Consider the following 21690-nt stretch of genomic DNA (forward strand, 5'->3'; position numbering starts at 1 on the left):
AAAGTAGATTTTAAATGCACTTACCACCACCACCCCCCCCACACACAGTAACTATATGATATAGTGGATGTATTAATTTACTTGGCTGTAGTAATCACTTTACCATGAAATTGTATATCAAAACATAATAGTATATATATCTTAAATATGTACAATTAAAAAGAAAAAGAACAGTCCTACTCTCAGTATAAAAAGTTCTATAAAACAAAACTAAAATTGGAGTGGTCTTGACAGTGGAGTCTGGGAACTTGAAAAATGAGACTTCAGTAAAATCAACTACTATTCCTCTGAAGGTCACAAAACTATTGCACAGGACATTACCACAGCTCACACTTTTTAGTAATCATGAGAGCAAATATTTATTATGTTCCAGACACTAAATTAGTGCATTACATTCAGAGACACTTAGTTTTACACAATGATTTTAATAGTTAAGTACTTTCTTAAATCCCAATTTATATTTCAGGAAAAAGAAACTGAGAAAGTATTCATCATGATTAGAAAACAAGAGACAGGGTTAGAGCTCAAATACTCTGGACATAAAATCTTCACTCTGAATACACATATTGCTTGTATTTTCCTCTCCTTAATTCCTTGATGTATCTGGGATATCCTGAGCAAAACACTGACATACCCTCCAAGAACCTTTAGTTGATGTTGGTGGTGGTCATCAGGGTGGTTCCTATGGACTACCTAGGTAGCATGGATGGTGGCTAACAGGCTTTGGGCCTCTTCACATCAGTGGTAAAGCAAAATACGGACAAATGGGAAGGCAAGGATGTTATACCAATACTACTGTGTCTTTAGGAGGGATTAGGTAACTTTCTCTGAAAATATGAAAAAGAGTAAATGAATAAATAAGCATCTCTCATAACTCAAGCCAAATATACTGTACATCTCAAAGATGAGTAGAAGTTCTAAAGAAGGGAAACCACAAGGAAGCAATGGTCTGAATGTTGCAGATGAGTCAGTTGCAGGAGATAAGTCAACACAAAGAGTTGTAGGTGAAGAAATGAGAAAATTCAAGAGCTTGGTGGGCATAGCGTCATGGGAGCTGGACAGTTCCAAGGATTGAAATATGGATAAACAGGCTGAGAAAAGCAACATTTAGAGAACTTGTAAATGAGGGAGCCATGGCTTGTGACATTGAAAAATGAGACTATACCTGCTTCATAGTCTAGGAAAACCCCAACACGGCAGGGAGGCACAGCCATGGAGAGAGTCAAAACCTCAGGATCAGAGGACAAAGACTCCTCAAAGGCACTATACTTACATTTATTCTGTAACCCTATAACCCAGTAGCCAAATAAAGGTCTGTATTTGGAGTAAACATTTTGATGATTTGCACATCTTCTAACAACATACTTTATATTGCGGGAACATGTTCTACAATATACTCCCAAGATCCAGGCAGTTTTCTTGGACACATCCACTTCCCAGTAATGTTTCCCAGAGGAGAAATATTGGGATCCCAAGACACCATAATTATAACACTGAAAAGGCCAAATTGGCACAGATATCACTTGTCTCTGATCTTCTGAAAGGACAAGATTCAAATTTAGGTTGACTGAATTCAGTGTGACATCCGCTGCAAGAAAAAAAAAATGTGTATATATATGAATATAATCATCTATGTGATATATATGACTAGGTGACAGATATGGAGTAGTTTATCTAGTGACATTGTGATGAAGGAACTTGAGAGGTGACTGAAAAACTTGCATTGATGAATTGTGGGAGGGGTAAAACACTGGAGAAATGCATTAGGCAAATGTTTTGGGAGGTGCTAAGAATGCATGAGGCTAAGATCAGAAGATATCATTGAAACCATAAACTTCTGGAAGGTAAATGGAACACAGTTATTTAAAGACGGTAACTTTTTCTTACCCCAGTAGCATCGGACAGCTGTCAGTTCTGAAATAATAAAAGATTCAGTGATGGCGATTAGAAACAAAGGAGTAAGCACTGATACCTATATATTCTTTGGAGTAGGGACAGGGGAAGGGAATACCGTGAAGCTGTGAGCTAGTGAATTAAAAGATAAACCAAAGACCTAGCCACTTTTCCTTACATATAAATGTATCCTCTTCATCACAGAATATTGCTTTTTTTCTGACCTCCCTCCTCTCTCTGTCCTCAATTTTAAGTTATCCCACCTAGACAGTTTATTACCTGACACCACAACAATCCCACATCCACAGTCTATGCTTCTCCTCACCTCTAAACATTTGCAGCATCCTACTCAGATCTGGAGCACGGAATACAGTCTTCAGTTTCTTGGAAACCTTTTTTGGCTTTTTCAGCCTCCAGATCTCACTCCTAGGAATGATAAAAATTGTCTGACCCCCACATCTTTCATCCTGCGTCCATCCCTCCCACATCACTGGTTTCATCTCCTTCACATCACTGATGCACTTGAATCCTTCTCCCTTAGCCTGAGGAGGGGGAGAAGGGAGAGCCTGACCCTGGATCCAGAAGAAATGTGACTGTGTCTACTTTCCCTCTTATCCTCTGGGTGGCCTTGGGAAGGTCTTCATTTTTTGAAAGTACAGTTTCTTCCTTAAAAATAAAATAATTAAACCCTCCTTTGATCTCTAATGGAAATAATAAAAAATTGGATAAAACAATGCATAGGAAAATACTTTGCTACCTGTAGAAATGGTAAGTGATATGTGGAAAACTCACTGCATCTCAGTGGGTCTTCTGGGAGGGGCCAGAGATGTAATATTCTGCGCTGTAGATCCTGACTGTGATGTGGGGCTCTGTAGGGAAATCCTGTGAGCCTGTGCCCTAGTTCAAAGCCTGAACTCCAGTGGGATGGCCCACATTTGAGATTTCGGATTCTCTGGGAAACATGAACACTTGGCAAAGGAGAAGTTATGACCACCTAAGTAAAAATGTTAGAATTTTATCTGTTTGTAAGAAACTTGATGTTTCCAAGTAGGTTGGCCATGGTAAACATAAGGAACAAGGACTACACTTTTCCGTAGGAGCTTCTAAAGTGTGTGAACAGGCAGAGATCAATTATCATCATCAGAGTCAAAGCTACCATCCTGAGGCTCGAGTCTGCTTTTGGAAATCTAAAGAGAACCTTGCATAATGATCTGGTACCTTCTATTTCTAAGTAAGCAAAGTAAATATAAAGGAGCTGTCTCCATGCCCTATTTTAGGATTTGACAAGGCCCTCCATGTGATATGACAAACACATATAAAATAAAAGATCCAGGGCTGGATGCAGGGACAGAGGATGAATTAAACAAGTGAAGTCACAGAAGTCTGACAGTAAAAGCTCTCATCCTTAATATCCTTTCTGGCTGTAGCTCTGAACTTCAATCACTGAATTTACTACTATAGGATTGAGTCCATTCTCAGTAGTTATGGAACTCTCAAATACTCATCTGGGACCAGCAATTTAAGATAAAGTTACATCTAAATTTTACTGCTCTGGGAGATTTTTTTGTTCTGATTGACCACCAAATAACTCTAATAGCTACAAACACTTCTTTATAACTCAGAAGCACCACTCCTGGCCACCCATACGCACCATTTCATGATTCCACTCATGTCCTAGAAAGAAAAGAGAAAACATGAGTCAAAGTGTATAAAGACTAGCGTAAGACTAATGAAAGAAAGAGCCATAGAAAAAAAATGGAAAAATCAGAAGTGAGTTATATGAAAATGTCAACAAAATTGGCAAACGTTTAGCTAGACACACCAAGAAAAAAAAAATCGGGAATGAAAGATGGGATATTACTACTGACCTTATGGAAATTAAAAGAATTATAAAAATGATGAACAACTGTATGCCAACAAATTAGATAATCGAAATGAAATAGACAAATTCCTAGAAATACAGAAACTATCAATATTGATTAAAGAACACATAGAAAATATGAATAGGCCTAAAACATATTAAGATATTAAGTTGGAAATCAAAGACTTCCTACAGAGAAAAGGCCTTACCCAGATGGCTTCACTGGAGAATTCTGCTAAAGGTTTAAAAAGAAATAATATCAAAACTTCATAAATTATTTCAAAAATATAGAAGAGCAGGGAACACTTCCTAATTCACTACATGAGGCTCATCCTACCTTGATAAAAGAACCCTGATAAAAGAACCAAAGACATCACAAGAAAAGAAAACCATAGGCCAATATCTCTTATGAATATAAATATAAAATTCTTCAACAAAAATATAAGAAAATCAAATCTGGCAATCCAGCAAAAAGATTATACCTGATGGTCAAGTAGAATTTATCCCAGAAATGCAAGGTTGGTTGAACATAAAAAAATCAATTGATGTAATATACCATATTAATAAAATAAAGGATAAAAACCACATGATGATCTCAATAGACATGAAAAAAAAAAGCATTCAGCAAAATTCAGCACACTTTCATTAAAAAAAACAAAAAAAACAAAACAGGAATGGTAACAAACTTGGAATAGAAGACAGGTCCCTCAGCCTGATGAAACACATCTATGAAAAACCTACAGCTAACATCATACTTTGTGGTGAAAAACTGAATGCTTTTTCCCAAAGATCAGAAAAGACAAGGATGTCTGCTCTCACTGCTTCTATTTAACATGGTATTGGAGGTTCTAGTCAGGGCAGTTAGTCACAGAAAAGAAATAAAAGGCTCTATGTTGGCAATTAGATAGAATGAATAAGATTTAGTATTTGATACCACAACAGGGTGACTATAGTCAAAAATAATTTATTATGCATTTAAAATAATTAAAATAGTATAATCTGAATGTTGGTAACACAAAGAAATGATAAACGCTTGATGTGATGTATATACCTCATTTACCCTGATGGACTGATGTAATTATTATGCATTGTATACACCTTTGCCAAAATCTATGTACCCCATAAATATATATACTTATTAAGTACCAATAAAAACTAATTTTTAAAAAAGCATCTATATTGGAAAGAAAGTAGTAAATCTATCTCTTTTTACAGATGACATGGTTTTACGTACAGACAGAAAAGTCCTGCTCTATCCACCACCTATACGTAACCTCTTCCAATCTTTTTTTTTTTTTTTTTTTTTGAGATGGAGTCTCACTCTGTCACCCAGGCTGGAGTGCAGTAGTGCGACCTTGGCTTACTGCAACCTCCACCTCCCCGGTTCAAGTGATTCTCCTGCCTCAGCCTCCCAAGTACCTGGGACTACAGGCACATGCCACCACGCCCAGTTAATTTTTTGTATTTTTAGTAGAGATGGGGTTTCACCATGTTAGCCAGGATGGTCTTGATCTCCTGACCTCATGACCCACCCACCTCAGTCTCCCAAAGTGCTGGGATTACAGGTGTGAGCCACCGCGCCCAGCCTCTAATCTTAATTTTAGCTCATATATAGGTGCTGTTTTTTGTCAGCCTTTACATATCTAATCATTGTCTTTTATCTGTAATCATGTTTCTATAATACTGTGGCAGGTCAGGTTTCCATCAGCAACCAGAACAATCAGTTTCCCTTATCCCTTTACTATAATTTTGATTAATGCATAAGTTAAACATTAAAGAATTGGAAAAGCTGGTGCCTGAGTACCAGGGCTGAAATGCGAAAGCAAACCCTTTAAAGACCCTGCCTGGGTTTTCTCATACCCTAAAGTCTGATCGAATAATAAAAGCATTCTTACACATACACCTTGTACCAGGGCCCATTTAAGATTAAGAAACTTTCCAAGATTCTAGAGAAAACTCTCTAGACCTCAAACCCTAGTTAAAGATAGATATAAATTGAATAAAACACTCCTGCTTGTAGGTGCACTCCCACACGAAGGCATAGAGCTTAAAATGTATATAAGCTCCAGAAAAAAATCTTGTAACTCTGAGTTGGTCTGATAAGTTACTCCAACTTTCTCCCTGTAACCAGTTGAAAAAATAAACCCCCTTCTTTTCCAAGTCTGTCTGCCTCTCATTATTAGACCATGAGAAAAAGCAGCTAGACTTCATTCTGTACAGGTACAATACTACATTCCGCAAAGAAGAAAAAACGGGCACTAGTAACTAAGAATATCTAAAACATAAGCTATTCACCAACCATGCTTCCTTTCTTATGCCCTATCGTCAAAATGGTATCAATATTCACTCAGTCCCTGTCCCAGACACTAAAACATTTTATCAAGGCAGTCCATCCTTAATTTCTGTTAGTCATCTGCATTCCCCCATAATCACCACTATGGGTTACTTTGTTTTGAGCAAGATGTACCAATATATTTGGCCTTACTCTTTCATGACACCAGCTGCTGTACAACCAAATAAATGGGTTTGCTCTCTTTATTAGTATAGTTTTGTTGTTCAACAACTAAAATTGCCTTAACTGGAAAGAAAGTAAGGGTTGTGGCCAGAGAGGTATTACTTTAGTCACAGATGGCTCTGGAAGCTCAAACCTCTGTCAAAATTCTGGCCTCTCTGTGCCTATTAATTCTCATTTCTTCCCTATATTTTGACTGTATTCTCAGATTTTAATTGATAGCAACTTGAATCTTTTTATTTGAATTATCTTCACTGGTATTATTTTCTGCTACAAGGGACAACTTCTCTTCACTGTAATGATAGTACAATTTTGTCACCCACAAGCATTCAGGATTGGGTCAGATGCCCAACTTAAAATAACCACAGTGGCCGGGCGCGGTGGCTCACGCCTGTAATCCCAGCACTTTGGAAGGCCGAGGCGGGCGGATCACGAGGTCAGGAGATCAAGACCATCCTGGCTAACACGGTGAAACCCCATCTCTACTAAAAATACAAAAAATTAGCCGGGCATGGTGGTGGGTGCCTGTAGTCCCAGCTACTTGGGAGGCTGAGGCAGGAGAATGGCGTGAACCCGGGAGGCGGAGCTTGCAGTGAGCAGAGATCGCGCCACTGCACTCCAGCCTGGGCGACAAAGCAAGACTCCGTCTCAAAAAAAATAAATAAATAAAAAATAATAATAATAAATTATCACAGTGTGGCTGGTAGGGACGTAAGGGTTGGATACACTGATTTACACATAATTAACTCATTCATCCTCGATAGTGCTGATTTTCTCAGGTCTAAACAAGTACAAGCATAGAAATAGACATGCTAGTCTTTCTTTCAAGAGTAATTCCAGGTGTTGTTACCAGAAAAACGGGGAATGGATATTGACAAGACAAAAATAATGAGTACCATGAAGCCCAAACCCTAGCATTGTGCAATAGACCCTGATAAGAAACCTGTACATGTGCCCCTGAATCTAAAATTTTAAAAAATCTGAAAAAAAGTTTTAAAAATAATAATAACTGCCATCTTCATTCCCTCATTTAGCTACCTACCATTCCATTCTTTCAAAAATAAAAATGGTCAAATATAATAAAACTATTACAGAAAGCATTAAAAATCAAAGTATCTCTTTTATAAGGGAAATAACCTAAAATCTCATCTAACTTTTGCATCAATTTTCAAGTTTAGCATCTTTCTGTCTAGATCATTCTTCGGCAGTAAGTGTTGAATGTAGCTCTTATGCAAAGAACATCAGTCCCTCCAGGAAACAAACAATGGATATATGATAACACCATCCATCCCAGTCACTGTCATAAGAATCCATATAGAAAGAAAGCTGTTACAGGAACTCTCAGGAGACAGGACTGTGGAGGGGAAATACCACAAATACAACAGCATACATCTTAACATATTGAGAGGAATAGCCAAAGTCCCTACTCAGATAAAAGAATAAGTTCCTTAGTTTTCCATTTGCCATTCTTTGAAGCTAACATCTAGATGTGAAATGTTAATCCCACAGCATTTATAGTTTTTGATCTGCCAATAATTTTTAAATTCCAAGTGACTAAATAGCAACTAAGACTGACTTAAATAGGACAAATGCGTGGACAAATGACATAAACACAGTGTTCTTTTGTGAAGGTGGCGATTCAAAGGGTTGTGAAGAGCTTAAGGAAGAACCGTAAAAAAGGGCCTACAGAACCTTTTTGCTTTTGTTTTTACTGAGATGTAGTTCAAATACCATAAGATTTGCCCTTTACAGTGCACAATTTAACAGGTTTTAATATATTCACAATGTAGTGCAACCATCGTTTCACAGTTAATCCAGATCATTTTCATCTCTACAAATAGAAATTGTACACTAATTAGCAATTACTTCCTATTAATTCTTCCCCAGAGCCCTGGCAACCACTAATCTCGTTTCTATATTATGGATTTGCTACTTACGTCTGTAAGTATAATTCATATAAATTGAATCATACAGAAAAGAACTTTGTGCTTGCCTTCTTTCATTTATAATGTTTTCAAGGTGCATCCATGTCATAGCATGTATTATTAATTCATTATTTTTCATAGCTAAACAATATTACATTGTTTGGATGTAACACACTTTGCTTATTCATTCATCAGTTAAGGAGATTTGAGTTGTTTCTATTTTTGAACAATACTGCTGTGAACTTTCATATGTAAATTTATGCACAGATATATGTATTCAGTTCTTCTAGGTATATAGGTAGGAATGGAATGGCTAGGCCACATGAGAACTCTCTTTATGTTTCTGAGCAACTGCCAAGCAGTTTTTCTAAGTAGCTTTACTATTGTACATCTCTACTAGCAATTCAAGAAGGTTTCAATTTCTTCACATCTTCCCCAACACTTGGTATTGTCCATCTTTTTTTATTATAGCCATACTAATGAGTGTAAAATATGTTTAGGAACTTCTGTTCCAGAGTAATCTTAAATTTAAACAAGAAAAGAAGACAAAAGGAGAAAAGAATTTTTAAAAAGCTGGGATATAAGCACCAGAGACAAAGGAAACAATTCAACAAATGAAAATCAGTTACTCTCCTGCTTCGATCCAAATCTTAAAAAGGAAATATTTGGAAATTCAGCAAAGAAAGGAAAGCACTGTCTGTCTATATATTTGTCCATCTATCTCCCCAAAAGGCTCAATATTCTATCACTTTATGTTTTAAAAAAATTGACAGGGGGCTGGGCGCGGTGGCTCAGGCCTGTAATCCCAGCACTTTGGGAGGCCGAGGCGGGCGGATCATGAGGTCAGGAGATCAAGACCATACTGGCTAGCACGGTGAAACCCCATCTCTACTAAAAATACAAAAAAAGTTAGCCAGGCATGGTGGCGGGCACTTGTAGTCCCACCTACTTGGGAGGCTAGGCAGGAGAATGGCGTGAACCCGAGAGGCGGAGCTTGCAGTGAGTCGAGATCGTGCTACTGCACTCCAGCCTGGGCGACAGAGCAAGACTCCGCCTCAAAAAAAAAAAAAAAAAAAAAAAAAAATTAACAGGGAACATTTACAATAAAAATAAGCATATTTTAAACTTAAATAGAACACATTTCTTAAATGCGTATGCTCTTAAACCTGAAAATCCATGTGTTTACCTGTGACTAATCGGAGTAAAGAGAAGTCTGGTGAATGCCTGACACTAGATCCCATATAACAGGGGCCTAGAGACTATAACTAGATATCACGGATCTTCTCTGCAAGGTAAAATGTATTCCCTTACTTCATAAATTAACAAAAATGTCATTCATGTCCATGACATCTAGAATGGATGACAAGGCAGCACTGCAAGGCCAAAGAAACCCCTTAGTGTCACCACCAGCATGAGAACGCAAGGACACCGAAGGGAACTGTGTTCCCAGAATCTCAGATTGAGTGAACCTTCTTACCTGTAGCAGCTCCATTGCTGACCACTGACTCCGACACTCCACATCTGAGATTAGCTCTCTCACCAACTGCTTCTGCTGAACTAGCTCATCCTCAGCCTCTGCAAACTTATCCAGCCTCTTCTTTTCCTCTTCTTCCAATCTTTGCAGCTCTCTCTGCTCCTCACTATTTAGGATGCTTCTAAGCTGATCAAATTCTGTTTGTATCCTTTGTCTCTCAGTTTGTACCTGATACTGCAAGGATGGACAAGAGAGAGATGTAATAAGTTTGTCAGGCTAAGGGCCTATTGTGCAAGGGATTAGGAGGCAGTAGGGAAATACACACACACACACACACGTGTGTGTGTATTTATATTATCTGTATATATATATACCTATATTATCTATATATAGATTTTTTTTTTCCAGGGAGTTCAAATCAGCAAGGAGTAGAAGCAATAGAGGTACTTAGAGGGAAGCTATTTTTTCCTACTATTTTCCTTTCAGTACTTGCCAAAACAATGACCTCAAACTGTCTTATCTAGGCTAACCCTCAGACAAAATGTAAAACATAAGGCTTAGCTTCTAGACCGCTTTCCTGGATATTCATGACTGCCTGCCTTACCACACTCCTAATTTGAATCTTGAGGAAAACTGTAGTCCTTTATATAGTGTCTTTCACCAGAAGTAGTAGAGCCTCATAGGAAAAGAGCAATGGAACACAGTATTTGCTAGCCTTCCTCATCATAGAGTCCATCTTTGTGCTTAGTTCCAGTATGTGTGTGTAATTGTAACATGTCCACTTTCTAGCCTCCACCCCCAACAGGGAAAGGACAGAGAAGAGAACTAATCAAATGGCTTCAGGACTCATGCAATGTCAAGGAATAAAAGGATGAGGCCTCCTCGGATTAAGGTCCTGTCAAGATTCCTGTCTCAGAAATCCTTCAGAGTCTCCTCTTGCCTTCCAGGAAGTTTTCTCTTCTCTGATGTCAGCTTCTAGCTTCTCAGCTTCCTGTTCCTCCTTCTTCAGCCTCTTGAGGACTGCCTGGAGTTTCCCCTAGGAGAAGGGAATCACACTAGAGTCAAGCTATAAGCTTTCTCAGTATCTGGATAGAGGACAACAGAGAAAAAATCAAGTTGATGCCAGAAAAAAATCAATTTACAGAAACTGTGAAGCTGGTGATTAGAATCTATGACATGGGGAAAAATTTGAGGAGATGAATGTATCGTTTATTCATTGTGATGAAAATCAATACCCCTCAAAAGGAGTAGCCTGATTCTCTCTTTCCTTAGAGTAAGTATTTACCCTGCAGAAAGGAAAGTCCTTTCCTCTTATCAATGCTCTTTCCTCGTTCAAGCCACAATGTTCCTGAGCAATTATCCCGCTTAGAGAAGCAAGAGAGCTAACTTTGGGAAGGAACTTATCACCTATACAATGAAAAAGGAAAAAACAAAACAAAAATCTCTCACTCTAGGCTAAGAGACTGTACTCTAGGATCATCTGTTATGTAAATGAAAGGAATACGCAGGAATGTACCCCAGGCATTGGAAGCTGAGCACAGGGTGAAAGATATACATGGAGATGATCAAGGGACTCAAAATTATGGTTCCACAAGGGGTAAAGAAGGATGAAAAGGGCTGGCTCCTTTTTCTGACTTAGTCTGCCCGCACCCAGGTGATTAAAAACCTTTATTGCTCACAAAAAAAAAAAAAAAAAAAAAAAAAAAAAAAAAAGGCTGGGGGCGGTGGCTTACGCCTGTAATCCCAGCACTTTGGGAGGCCAAGGTGGGTGGATTGTGAGATTAGGAGTTTAAGACCAGCCTGGCCAAGATGGTGAAACTCCGTCTCTACTAAAAACAAACAAACAAACAAACAAAAATAGCTGGGCGCGGTGGCAGGTGCCTATAATCCTAACTGCTCGGGAGGCTGAGGCAGAAGAATCGCTTGAACTCGGAGGGCGGACGTTGCAGTGAGTAGAGATCACACCACTGCACTCCAGCCTGGGTGACAGGTGACTTTTTTTTCTCAAAAAAAAAAAAAAAAAAAAAAAAAAAAAGAAGGATGAAAGGGTGAGACTTTCCACCAACTACCATCTTCTGCCCCAACTCCCTCCATCTAGGGCCCTACCTGACATTCCTTGAATAATTCCTCCGTGAGGACTGTGTGGTGACCACGGTGCTCCTGAGACCGCTCACAAAGCCAGCAAATGACTTTCCTGTCCTCCTTACAGAAGAGTAGGAGTTTCTCTCCATGATGATCACAGAGATCTCTCTTCTTCCCATTGTCTGAGCTCAACTTGACCTCCTTGAGTCTCTCCACTATGTTGGTCAGATGCCGATTAGTTTGTAGCTTTTCAAATGAGTAACTGGTACCACACACAGGACAGCTGCTTTTTCCTCCTGGGCTGGTCACTGCCTCCTTGTTGCTCACAGTGATGCAGGCTCGGCAGAGGCTGTGGCCACAGCCTAGACTCAAGGGTTCTGTCAACAGCTCGAGGCAGATGGGACAAGTGACCTCCTCTTGCACATTAAGCAAGATTTTTGAAGCCATTGCACTGCTTTCCTGGCTTCTTCTGGTCCTAACTCCTGAGGCTCTCCTCTCTCTTCTGGTTAAAGACCCCTGGATGGCCGAGAAGATTGAAAGAATGGTATAAGAATGGTACAAATAAAATGCATTCTAATTGCGCACACATCAAAGACTGGCCAAGACTGCAACATCAAAGAACAACGATGAGGAAGAGAAACCAAAAATGGCTGAAAGTGGTCTGGGCAAGCTGTTAATGCCTCAAGGCTTTTGCACTTGTTCATTACTCAGCCTAGAATTACCCTCCTGTTGCTATTTGCATAACTTTCGTTTATACATTTTTCAACTTTCTCCTTACATGTCCCTTCACAGAAGGGCCTGATAAGACAAACTTAACTACAGCACAACCACAAACTCATCATTCAATGTACATTTGCCATCTTTCTCTTATTATCACTATCTATTTTAAAATGTCTACGTCTTCTTTCTAAAATATAATCTACACATAGATTAGGCACTTCTGTTTTTTTACTGCTATAGCCTCAGTGTTTAGAACATAGAGAAGCACAATGTTTGATAAATATATATATAAAAAAATCCCTGTCTCTCCATAGACGACTAAAACTTTATCAGTGTTTCATTTTTCTTTCCCATTATTTGGAAATTCTTCAATAGCTGAACTTTGGAACCCCAGATGTGGTTTCCAGTGAAGAAGTGCTCACCTTCTAACACATCCACCCACACAAAATCCTCCCATGCCCTCACACACTTTCCAGAGATACCCACAGAAACAGCAATGACCACAATATGGAGATTTCATTACCAGTTACAATTTAAAAATCACTTTGGCCTATTTGTTCCTCCTTCAAAAATTCTTAAGAAATAAGAGTACTCCCTTTCTTCAGATGAATAAATAAAATTAAATGACTTACAAAGATCATCCAATTCAATAGGTAGAATTGGAGTGAACATAATATCCTCAGAGTTCTCTTTCGGAGGTCTCCATGCTACTCCACTTATTTAAACAAAGAAAAGCAGAGGTAAAGCCTGAAAGAAGTAGATTGGGATCCAGTGTTATGAGAGTGTAGAAATGGAGGAAACCACATAAGCTGGGAATTTCTAGGGGGTCTTGTGTTTGTAGATGGTAGGATTTCATCTTGGCATGAAGGATGTTATAGAGGTTGATAGGAACCAAAAGGTGTGTATTTGTTGGGGGAGGGGGTGTAACCAGCTGAATTACACATAGATCACAGATTCATACCAATGTCAGATCATTGAGGAATAGAAATACCAAGGAGATGGCTGTTGGTCATGGGAGAGATGTCCCAATATATAACGGGAGACTACATTTAGGAGCAATGAAGTTCTGTCTGTGTTAAATCCACATCCACTAATTGAATGCCAATTATTCCTGTGTTTATTTGGGAAATTCTCACTGAAGACATATTATCTTCCATGATTAAAATCTAGGAAATGGATTAAAATTCAAAGTTGAGTATGAACAGATGGTATTAGCCAGAATAAAGTAAATAGTCACCTAAATAAGATAGAAGCTAATTATATAATCATTCATAAAGTGTAAAATAGTAAAAATTACACCTATGAAGGTGTAAAAAACACCATCATAGAGAGGTATAGGTTTTTAGAAAACAAATAATTTGCTAAGTAGAGAACAATCCAAGATATCTTGCTGGATAAGCAAGAGTTTAATGAAAGCTGAATAAAGAGAAAGGAACACAGAATGAGAAAGAAAACAAATATTTTAGGTAGAAGGAGTTATGTAAGTGAATGCCCCGTTCATGGAGGATGTAGCATCATAACATCTTCGAAAGTTTTTAAATGTGTGGTTGGTATGCAAAAAGCCCTAGGCCTTGGCATCACATGAGCCTAGAGGAACCTGGATATGTGACACTTCCTAAATGAAGTAAAAGTGACAGTCTCTTTCCAATGAATAGGAGGTAAGGGCAGGGATGGGAAGATGCAGGACAAGTTAACAGAAGAAATAGAGAGAAGCAGATGAGGGTGGGAAATAGGGTGAGGTAAAGGAAATAAGATTGGAAGTCAGACTAGACATGTGGGGGAAAAAAGGGATATCATTAGGCTTAAGTCCTTCCTTCCTATAAAAAAGACATCCCCATCACCATCCCCTGGCATATTATTTCATTTTTATTTTTTTGGTAAGCACAGACCTCATCTTCTGTAAGAGGTCTGAGACTCTTGTAACAAAATATTCTCTGTAGGGCCCTGGAAGCTATGTTCATGGTCTTTACAAGGGAATCAGTCTGTTGATGTAAGATTTACCTAAGCTATGTTAGTTTCACACACATCCACATGGTCTTGTACCAACATAAGAATCCTCACTGAGGCCCGGCGCGGTGGCTCACACCTGTAATCCCAGCACCTTGGGAGGCTGAGGCTGGCAGATCACGAGGTCAGGAGATCGAGACCATCCTGGCTAACAAGGTGAAACCCCGTCTCTACTAAAAATACAAAAATTAGCCAGGCATGGTGGTGGGCACCTGTAGTCCCAGCTACTCGGGAGGCTGAGGCAGGAGAATGGCGTGAACAGGGGAGGCAGAGCTTGCAGTGAGCCGAGATGGCGCCACTGCACTCCAGCCTGGGCAACAGAGCGAGACTCTGTCTAAAAAAAAAAAAAAAAAAAAAAAATCCTCACTGAGAGCTTACCTGAAGCAGCCCTGCCTGCATGCTATATCTCCTGTCCTGTATTCCCCCTGTGGAGTTAAGCTGCATGAGTGCAAATGGCAAAAGAAACCTGCAATTATTGCTTGTGGTCAGCCAGAGGGTGCACCACAGAGTAGTGGCATGATGATACAATGCCAGTTCTCAGAACCTGAGGTCAGTTTAGACAAGAAACTGTGAGGCAAAGGGGAAAAGGGTGGCTCTCAGTAGGCAGTAAGTAACATTTTGATACTTGTTCTAGTAGATAGAATTATACCCTTCACAAAAATATATTTGCTTGTATGAATATGACCTTATTTGAAAACTACATCTTTGCAGGTGTAATCAAGTTAAGATGAGGTCATACTGGATAAAGACAAGCCCTAAATTTAAAGATCTGTGTTTTTTTTCTTTTTTTGAGATGGAGTTTCGCTCTGTCGCCCAGGCTGGAGTACAATGGCGCGATTTCAGCTCACTGCAACCCCCGCCTCCCAGGTTCAAGCGATTCTCCTGCCTCAGTCTCCTGAGTAGCTGGGATTACAGGCATATGCCACCACGCCCAGCTAATTTTTATATTTTTAGTAGAGATGGGGTTTCACCATGTTGGCCAGGCTGGTCTCGATCTCCTGACCTCAGGTGATCCACCTGCCTCAGCCTCCCAAAGTGCTGGGATTACAGGCATGAGCCACTGCACAAGGCCTTGACCTGTGTTTTTATAAGAGGAGAGGACATACAAACACACGGGAAAGAAAGCCATGTGACAATAGAGACAGAGACGGAAGTAGCACAGATATAAGCCAAAGAATGCCAAGGTTTGCTAGAAACCACCAGAAGCTAGGGGAGAGGAATAGAACCCATTTTCACATAGAGCCTTCTGAAAAAAATCAAGTTTGCCACCATCTTGCTTTTGGACTTCTGACTCCTGAGCTGTGATACAGATTCCTATTGTTTTAAGTCATCTAGTTTGTGATAATTGGTTACAACAGTGCTAGAAAACTAATATAATTGAACAGGTTTGATAGTGAAAGAAAGATCTGTGATGTGTGACAACCTAGGAATCTTTCCTACGCTTGGCAAAAGGATGGGGTACGATAAAAAGCTGTATGGAGATAAATCTAGGCCTCGAGACCTGTCTATTCCTCTAACCATCCATCAAAAGACCTTAAGGAGGAAAAAAGGCTGAAAGTAGGCTGGTGAATGTCATCCAGCCAATGGTACAGATACTAAAAATCATACAAAAGAGATATACTCGTAGCCCCTGGCTGCAATGACCATTGGTCAGACCAGGATCTGATGACTAGTAAGACCAGGAGTTTACATGATATGATAATATTCACCCCTGTTTATAGCTAAAGCTATGAGCCAACCACAGATGTGGGGTTCTTTGTTATCTTTTATTCCAATCAGTATCCAACTAATAGTTAGAAATACTGGGGGACTCCAGGAGAGGAAGCAGTAGAACATGCATTCTGCCACGGGCTGTGACTTCATGTTCACAGTGAGGCTGCATGTTGATGCCAAAGCTGCTGCCACCATAATGACAAAAGAATGAGAAAAGTGCAGAGGACCAGGGTCCCACGTGTGAGAAATGACCCCACCACTTCCCAATGTGGCTCAAGCCCAGCAGCAGTCAGGGAGGTAGAGAAGGGAACATGAGTGCCATGGGCCTGACAGAACTCCCAGGTTAACTGGTTACCATAGCTGCCAGGTGATTGTACCCTTCTTTTGAGTCTTCTCCTAACATCTGGACTCCTAACATCTGGATATGATAATGCAAACTTTAAGTCTCTCTGCAGGTAGATAGTAAAATTAGAGTGTGTCTAAGAGTGACTTTTAGGGGAGGATGTCTTTTGAAGTTTCTAGACAATATCCTAGACACTTCTTCTGGTTCCTTGGTCAGAAACTGCCAATAAGGAAAGTAGAGCCTGTTTTGACATCCAGAGGCCTGGAGAGCTCAGAAACATCGTAACATCTCCTCCCCATTCCTCTATGTACTGAGTTCTTGCTTCAGCTACTCCTTAGAGTCCAGGGCTCAATCTATACCACATTAGTGACTCTCTCCCCAAGAGCTGTAGTGTTCTGGTCAATATATTTCCCAAAAGTTTTTTTTTTTTTTTTTTTTAACATAGAATCATTTTCATTAAGCAACCCCTAATCTAGTCTTTTTCTGTCTGTTACTTCGTGGGAAAATGCTGAAAGAGTTTTTTTTTTTTTTTTCAAATTAGTTCCAACCACCTCAACTGCCACCACTCCGGTAGAAACCACCTGAATTCAGGAAATTGTTCTTCAACTAGTCTTGCTGATACTATCATTGCCCTTCCTTTTTTTTTTTTTTTTTTTTTTTTGAGACAGAGTTTCGCTGTTGTTAGCCAGGTTGTAGTGTGGTGGCGTGATCTCGGCTCACTGCAACCTCTGCCTGCCGGGTTCAAGTGATTCTCTTGCCTCAGCCTCCCAAGTAGCTGGGATTACAGGTGCCTGCTACCACGGCTGGCTAATTTTTGTATTTTTAGTAGAGACAGAGTTTCACCATCTTGGCCAGGGTGGTCTCAAACTCATGATCCACCTCAAGTGATCCACCTGCCTTGGCCTCCCACAGTGCTAGGATTATAGGCATGAGCTACTGTGCCCAGCCATGATTGCCCTTCTTCACTCTGCTCTCATCTTTGTTCTTACATCAGTAGATAGAGTGATCACCTTAAAGCAGATGTCAATCATGTCACTCTTCTGTTCACACCCATGCCATCCAGAGTGAGGCCAGACTTCACAATGGTCCAGTTAGGTCCGCATCACACATCCCTTCCCATTGCCTCAATCCTCAGAGCTCACCCTTTTTTTTTTTTTTTTTTTTTTTTTTGAGACAGTCTTACTCTTGTCCCCCAGGCTGGAAGACTGGAGCGCAATGGCAAGATCTTGGCAACCTCCACCTCCCGGCTTCAAGCGATTCTCCTGCCTTAGCCTCCCAAGTAGTTGGGACTACAGACATCCACCACCATGCCCAGCTAATTTTTGCATTTTTTTAGTAGAGAAAGGGTTTCACCACGTTGGCCAGGCTGGTCTTGAACTCCTGATCTCTGGTGATCCTCCCTCCTTGTCCTCCCAAAGTGCTGGGATTACAAGCATGAGCCACCACTTCTGGCCAGAGCTCATCTTTTATTCCTCTCCCTGCACACTCCCATCTCAACCTTCCGTATCCACACTGTTCTCCTTTTAAGTGCAGGGAAAAGCCATTAAAGGCTTTAATTTCCTCACATTCTTAAGATTCTATTCAAAAGTGTTCTTCTTACAATGAAAACTATTTAAAACTTTCATAAAAACTATTTAAAGTTGCAAGGCCTTTATGAGGTCTTTACAGAGTCCTTATCCTAATTTAACTTCTTAAAGATGTTACTCCATAGTATTAGTTATCTTCTTGTGTACTCTATCATTCATTGATATGGTCTATGGTTGCTGTCTAATTAGAATGTAGGCTTCCACGTATATTTCATATTTTCTGAATGCTGAATGGATGCTAATTGCACATTTTTACATCAGCAGCCTGCTTTATCATCAATATTATCCCATATATTGGGCCTCGTGCCTGACTAGACGCCTCTGGGAGACAGTCAGTATGTAGGCAGACATGGATTCTCCCCAGGAGGATGGCAGTTTCAGTGAACTCTGAGGGGTGAGAGCAGAGGCCAGAATGGCATGTGTCGGAATATCTGTAACATATCAATCAAGGTGCAAATTGCTCGCAAGTGAGCTTAAGATAGGACATACTGTATGTCAAATTCTTAACAAGAAGATTAAATCTGTGGGCTCCTTCTGAGCCCACAATAAACAACTTCTGTTAAGTAGTTGTGAGCAAAGAAAAGCAATAAGAAATTGAGGTTATAAATCAATGCAAAGGTGTGTCTAAGAGGAAGAATGATGAGGAACGAGTTCTGAGACAGGCGAAGACGCTGGTGGCACATGGGTTACTGAAGTAAAAGTAAACAGTATGTTCAGGGATGTGCAAGGAGAGCCCTGAGATGACCTGCAGAAAGACACAGGATAAGAGGGAACACAGCAGTGTGCAGCAGTCAGATCACTCAACCTGCTATAGTCAGGCAGGCCAAGGACTAAGAATACGTGAGGATGGCCTCAGAAAGCCGCTTAGTGGTTGCCAGGAGGGCAGCGAAAGAACCCGCTTCAATATTCCCCCTGGCCATGCCCCCATGGCTCCATTCTATCTGATGCTGCATACTAGGAGCTAAGCCCTGCACACACTTGGAAAACAGAGACCTCCTCTCACCAACTTCTCTTTTGAGGAGGGAGGGGCGTGGAAAATAAGAGATCTTCTGTTCATCTCTTTAAGAGAGAGAGAGAGAAAGAGAGAGAGAGAATTCAGTTTCCTTTGCAAGGTAGAAAATCAAAATTATACAATAGGAAGGCAATGGAACTGGATTCAGCCTGGAGAAAAAAAAGACACTCCAGAAAACAAAGGCGGCCTTCTGCCTCTTTAACACTGCTTTCAAGGCTGTCCCTCCCCAGACTCTAGGCTGCTATCAGTGCGCACTCAAAGCAGGAAGCCTGCAAGCCAGCCTTTGCTCCCGACAGAGCAGGGCAGCCTTGGGGCCATAAATCAAATTATCCTAACTTCATTGAGAACTTTTCTCCTTGAATCTCATACCTTCTAACCCCCCAACAAACCTCCCCACACACCTTCAGACCAACAGAAATCTCGGCTCCTGGTTGAAGAGGTGAAGAAAAGCCAGGGTGGGTGTGGTCAGGATTCATTCAACAAATGAGGTTCCTCTGTGTGAAGAAGTCCCTCCCTCCTGAGGAGGAACTGCCTGAGAAATGAAAGTGAAATTTTGGGGGCTGTCAGGAGGAGAAAAGTGGAAGGAGCGTCCAGGTGAAATGAACTGTGCAGTCCTTTAGAGCCTCTGGACAGAAGGTAATGCTCTTAATCCAGTGATTCTCGAAGGCAGAATGGAGGATTTGCACTAGAGGGCACATTTGGCAATGTCTGAAGAGATATTTGGTTGTTAACTAGGGCGATGCTACTTGCCTGCTACCTACCAAAGTACCACGTCACCCCCTAGGAGATGGAGGATGGGGGGCGGAGAGGTAGATGGCGCTGAGAAAAGCTGGCTACAAAGGAGCTGAGGAACTTCTGGGAGTGTTGGAAATGTTCTAAATCTTTAAAAGGGGTAAAACTTTTTCAAAACTCATCAAATTGTGCACGGTAAATGGGTGCATATTATTGCACATAACATATACATCAGTAACTTTATTTAAAAATGAAAAGTCTTCCAGGTAATTTTTATGCGAATCTGAGGCTGAGAACCACTAGTTGTAAGTAGTAAATCAGGAGTTTTGTGCCCTGGACAGAAAGGGCTGGTTTGAAACTGAGGTAACCTTGAAATCAAACCTAACGAGGAGGAAACTTGAACAAGAGTTGTCACTCGTTTGGTCACAGGATGACCCCACATTGTGCCTCCACAAACAGCATGCTCTGTTTTCGTGAGGAATAAAAGTTGATAGATTCATTTTCTGGGCCGTATGCGTCAAAACAATCCTAGTCTTCTACCTCTTGTAGAGCACGTTACATAACAAAAGGTGCCACCTTTGGAAACCACCTGACAAGGTACAATTTTCCTTTTTGCCCTCTCCATCTGACTCATGCATGGCGATCAAGGACAATTCCCAGGCAGGACAATAATAAACTTGTGGGAAGTTTAACAATTTTCCCATAAAAAGTATCCACATCCAATACCTTTGGAATATGCTTTGACTACTTTTAAGGGAGTCAATTATTATTAGGTTGGTGCAAAAGTAATTGCGGCTTTTGAAATTAAAAGTATTATAAGGCCAGGTGCAGTGGCTCACGCCTGTAATCCCAGAATTTTGGGAGGTTGAGGCAGGCGGATCACAAAGTCAGGAGTTCGAGACCACTTTGGCTAATACGGTGAAACTCCGTCTCTACTAAAATTACCAAAAAAAAAAAAAAAATTAGCCGGGCGTGGTGGCTGGCGCCTGTAATCCCAGCTACTCGGGAGACTGAGACAGGAGAATCGCTTGAACCTGGGAGGCAGAGGTTGCAGTGAGCCGAGATTGCATCACTGCACTCCAGCCTGGGTGACAGAGCAAGACTCCATCTCAAAAAATAAAAAAATAAAAATCAATAAAATAAATAAAAGTATTATAATAGCAAGAACCACGATTACTTTTGTACCAACCTAATACTTTGAGATTTCTTTTCCTTATTTCAATATTGGTAACTAATACATTTAGATAGTGTAAAAGGGAACAAAATCTCGGGACCCAAAAATCACTAAGCCAAAGGGAAAAGACAGGTTGGGAACTGGTTAGGGCAAACCTGGCTCCCATTCTATTCCAAAAAAAGACAGCTACTAAGATAAAAAAACTCCAGACAAAATTCAAAGTCACCCCTCTGCTCAGGTGAGATAAATGAATATCTGGTTACTTCCTTTGCCCTATTGCTTAATGCAACCTGTTTGTCTTTTGTCTACCTGTTACCTGGAAACCCCCCTCCCGGCCTCAGTTGTCCCACCTTTGCGGACTGAACCAATGTGCATCTTACATACATTGACTGATGTCTCATGTCTCCCTGAAGTGTATAAAACCAAGTTGTGCCCTGATCACCTTGGGTACATGTTGTCAGGACCTCCTGAGGCTGTCATGGGTGCGTCCTTAACCTTGGCAAAATAAATTTCCTAAATTGATTGAGAGTTTTCTCAGATACTCTTTCATTTACAATAGTAAAGCATTGGACAGATTTGTTAAAGCATGAGTTGAGATGTGTATATTACCTTAGCCCATCAGTTCTGAGTGCATGACATTCAATTTTTCATCATTT

General features: G+C 40.4%; 1 protein-coding gene across 3 annotated transcripts; it reads right to left on the minus strand.

Moving 5' to 3' along the window:
• Positions 1-333: 333 nt before the first annotated feature.
• On the minus strand, positions 334-19703 carry TRIM34 (tripartite motif containing 34). 3 transcript variants are annotated; one of them, XM_028832486.2, is made up of 9 exons: positions 19530-19556; positions 13100-13214; positions 11772-12263; positions 10606-10701; positions 9669-9899; positions 3545-3567; positions 2219-2319; positions 1888-1914; positions 334-1588 (listed from the first exon to the last, which is right to left on the minus strand). In XM_028832486.2, the coding sequence occupies exons 2-9, from the start codon at positions 13106-13108 to the stop codon at positions 1023-1025; spliced, it is 1545 nt and encodes a 514-aa protein (XP_028688319.2). In that variant the 5' UTR covers positions 13109-13214; positions 19530-19556; the 3' UTR covers positions 334-1022.
• Positions 19704-21690: the final 1987 nt, after the last annotated feature.

The sequence above is a fragment of the Macaca mulatta genome, chromosome 14 (genome assembly GCF_049350105.2).
Source record: "Macaca mulatta isolate MMU2019108-1 chromosome 14, T2T-MMU8v2.0, whole genome shotgun sequence".
NCBI classification, from domain to species: Eukaryota; Metazoa; Chordata; class Mammalia; order Primates; family Cercopithecidae; genus Macaca; species Macaca mulatta.

Bases quoted from the DNA above. Each gene is read 5' to 3' on its own strand.
- TRIM34 (XM_015115025.3), bottom strand. From the start codon at position 19,604: ATGAATCCTGACCACACCCACCCTGGCTTTTCTTCACCTCTTCAACCA. The intron at 2,320-3,544 runs GTGCGTATGGGT...TATCATTCCTAG, and splicing joins ATGAGTGGAATCATGAAATG to GAGTGAGATCTGGAGGCTGA. The intron at 1,915-2,218 runs GTGAGGAGAAGC...TTATTATTTCAG, and splicing joins GATGCTGCAAATGTTTAGAG to AACTGACAGCTGTCCGATGC.